The 2804-nt window shown below is 35.0% G+C and overlaps 1 protein-coding gene across 1 annotated transcript; it reads right to left on the bottom strand.

The window, feature by feature from the left end:
- Window positions 1–762: 762 nt before the first annotated feature.
- LOC140834099 (uncharacterized) lies at window positions 763–2348 on the bottom strand. The gene is made up of 2 exons (XM_073198735.1): window positions 1683–2348; window positions 763–1550 (listed from the first exon to the last, which is right to left on the bottom strand). The coding sequence occupies exons 1-2, from the start codon at window positions 2216–2218 to the stop codon at window positions 992–994; spliced, it is 1095 nt and encodes a 364-aa protein (XP_073054836.1). The 5' UTR covers window positions 2219–2348; the 3' UTR covers window positions 763–991.
- Window positions 2349–2804: the final 456 nt, after the last annotated feature.

A 2804-nucleotide genomic window follows, 5' to 3' on the forward strand; every position in this document is an offset into this window, starting at 1 on the left:
ACTAACAGAAACTGTCCCCGAAAAACTTAGCTAGAGCCTAGGTAGCTATATTATAATCCATTTAATTTTATTTATTTTTTTAGAGTACAAGAACAAAAAGTGCACAAATGAATTAATCTCCATAAAGAGGAGAACATATATATAATAGTAGGGCAAAAACTTGTGTGAGACGGTCTCACGGGTCGTATTTGTGAGACGGAACTCTTATTTGGGTCACCCATGAAAAAGTATTATTTTTATGCTAAGAGTATTACTTTTTATTGTGAATATGGATAGGGTTGACCCGTCTCACGGATTATGACCCGTAAGACGGTCTCACATGAGACTCACTCTAATAGTAGATGTGATTGACACAGGGGAATTTAAATTAACTGTGATTGACACAGGAGTTTCTATTTATAAAGCGAAAAATGATATCCTAATTATAAGTCATGGTGGACGGAAAAAATGGTAACACTCGTATTAAGATTTGTACATGGTCACCGTTTGGTTCGTGGTATAAGACAAATAATATGATGATAAGTAATATTTTTTAATAACAAAATATATAAAAATGATAGCTAATATAATGTTTGATTTGATTGATTAATTTTAATGAATTTGAGATAATGTGATATTACCGTTTTGTCCTTTTAAAATACTAATAAAATATTTATAACATTATTTATTAAAGATAATATTGTAATTTCAATTAAATGATTTGATTGATATGAGATAAATGATTGATGTATGGATAAATAATACGATGTACCAAACATAATATTAGATCAGATAAAAATTTATATTCCTCTTACTGGATATTTATTTTTATTTCATCACCAGCATTATTGTATACAAAGACATATTTATGTAATTATTACTTGTCTGGTGGGATTGATTTATTATTATTATTATTATTATTATTATTATTATTATTATTATCACAAAGGATCGAACTAAGGTGGACACAGCTAATTTGTCAGCCTCTTCTTCCGTGATATGGATTATTAACTTAAATATTGGCAATTTGTTTGGCCAAGTCGTGGCCATTAGGCATGGTAGCAACATAGAGGATAAAGCCATCAGTCGGAAGGACGGCTGCCCCACCGGAGCCGAAAATCCGGTCGAACAAGAAGCCGGCAACGATTCCAAGAATAAAACCTCCCACAAATCCTCCGGCTAGTCCGACGGCCGTGACGAACAACGGAGTAGCTGCTACACCAGTTAACTGAGTTGATATTGCAGCTCCCACAAGCTTTCCCAAAGCTGCTCCACCTTTTTCTGCTGCCCGAACTAAGGCCTCTCTCGTGGCCGTCGTGATTGGTTGGTCCGACGAATACACGTCCCAGATTACCTGTCCCACATCTATCAGGAACATGGGGTCTGAACCATATTTCGATTTCTTCCCTCGATATGTTATTGACGAAGCCGTAACTATGTCTCCCTTCCCTTGCTCGCCCAATAATACACTTAGCCGGCCCGATGCCTCAATTATTGCGGCATATACCTCTATCTTTTGCTCTATTTCCAAGTCCTCAAACCGTCCCGTATACCCAAGCCTACTTTGATAACTGCATACATACAAATTAAATCAAATTAAGATTAAATTAATATTTTAATATATTCGTCTGGTTTTCAAGCCTCAACAATATATGATATGACTAATATTTATCAATGATATATGTCTTGATTTATAACCTCACCTTCGAACTAGTTCGTTAAAGCCAATGCCGACGTTCCTGAGATATCTTGAGAATTCTGCCGAAGCATGAGAGTTGAGATTCAACCTCATGTAGCTAACAACCAATCGGTCGTATTCCTGAATGGATTCGGTGAAATCAACCACAGCATCTTGACTCGAAGTGTCTAACTCCTCCAGCGCTTGGAAGAGTTGCAGGTGGTGATCCATCATTTTGTCGAGATAACTCCTTCGCAGAGTGTAGTTCCTGATGATCTGAAGTGCATTGTTGAGGCAGTGCTCTGCGTAGACAAGAATCTGATCGGCAATGGGCCCGCGAACACCGTCGTCCTTATACCTGATCACTATCGCATTGCACTGATCCAGGAGTGTACCAACGGATGCCATGTTATTGTTGCTCATCCTGAGGTATTCGAGTTGGTCCCCTAAGTTTTGGAATGTTATGTGGTATAAGTTGTTAACTTCGTGGCCGCGAATAAGCTGGGCGAGCTGCCGGAGCTTCTCATCTTTCAGGAAAACAGGATCTGCAGAGGAGGCCATTATAATAGAAGCAAACTAAAACTTGGGAGGGATTTTATTGGTTCGAGAGATTTTACTACACTTGTGCAAAAGAGCTATTGAAAGTATACAAACGAAAATTCTCTAAATTTTGTACCCCTCTTTTTCTTGATACCAAATTGAAGAAGCTGAAGTCAGTATTTATAGGAGAAATGAGGAAAAAGGGAGTCACGAAAAAGTTTATTAAGAAAAAAAGGGTGAATCTAATTTACTTTTTTATCTTTTGTTTAAAAATTAATTTTTTTATTAGTGTATTTTAATTTTATATATAATAAAATTTATAATTTAATTAAATAAAAAAACTTATTCGATTCAAAATTTTCATCTTTCTCGATTCAATCTTAGACCTATTAATTTTAAATTTTTATAATTAATAACTTTTGTTTTGTTTTGTTTTAATTTATACAACTAATAATCTTTTTGTTTTTTTTTACAGGTTTACTTTTCCGCTAAACTTAGAAGGAATCAATTTTTTGAATACAAATTAACTTTAGGATCAAGATCCGTTGAAATCTGTAAGAAGATTGTATCATTTTTAAATGTGAAAGAGCTAGAATATTCGGTGCAG

Source organism: Primulina eburnea, chromosome 6, assembly GCF_022965805.1.
Source record: "Primulina eburnea isolate SZY01 chromosome 6, ASM2296580v1, whole genome shotgun sequence".
NCBI classification, from domain to species: Eukaryota; Viridiplantae; Streptophyta; class Magnoliopsida; order Lamiales; family Gesneriaceae; genus Primulina; species Primulina eburnea.

What these genes read in the sequence shown, in the direction of transcription:
- LOC140834099 (XM_073198735.1), bottom strand. Translation starts at nt 2,218, where the DNA reads ATGGCCTCCTCTGCAGATCCTGTTTTCCTGAAAGATGAGAAGCTCCGG. An exon ending in TTTAACGAACTAGTTCGAAG is followed by an intron (nt 1,551 to 1,682) that starts GTGAGGTTATAA and finishes GTATGTATGCAG; the next exon opens with TTATCAAAGTAGGCTTGGGT.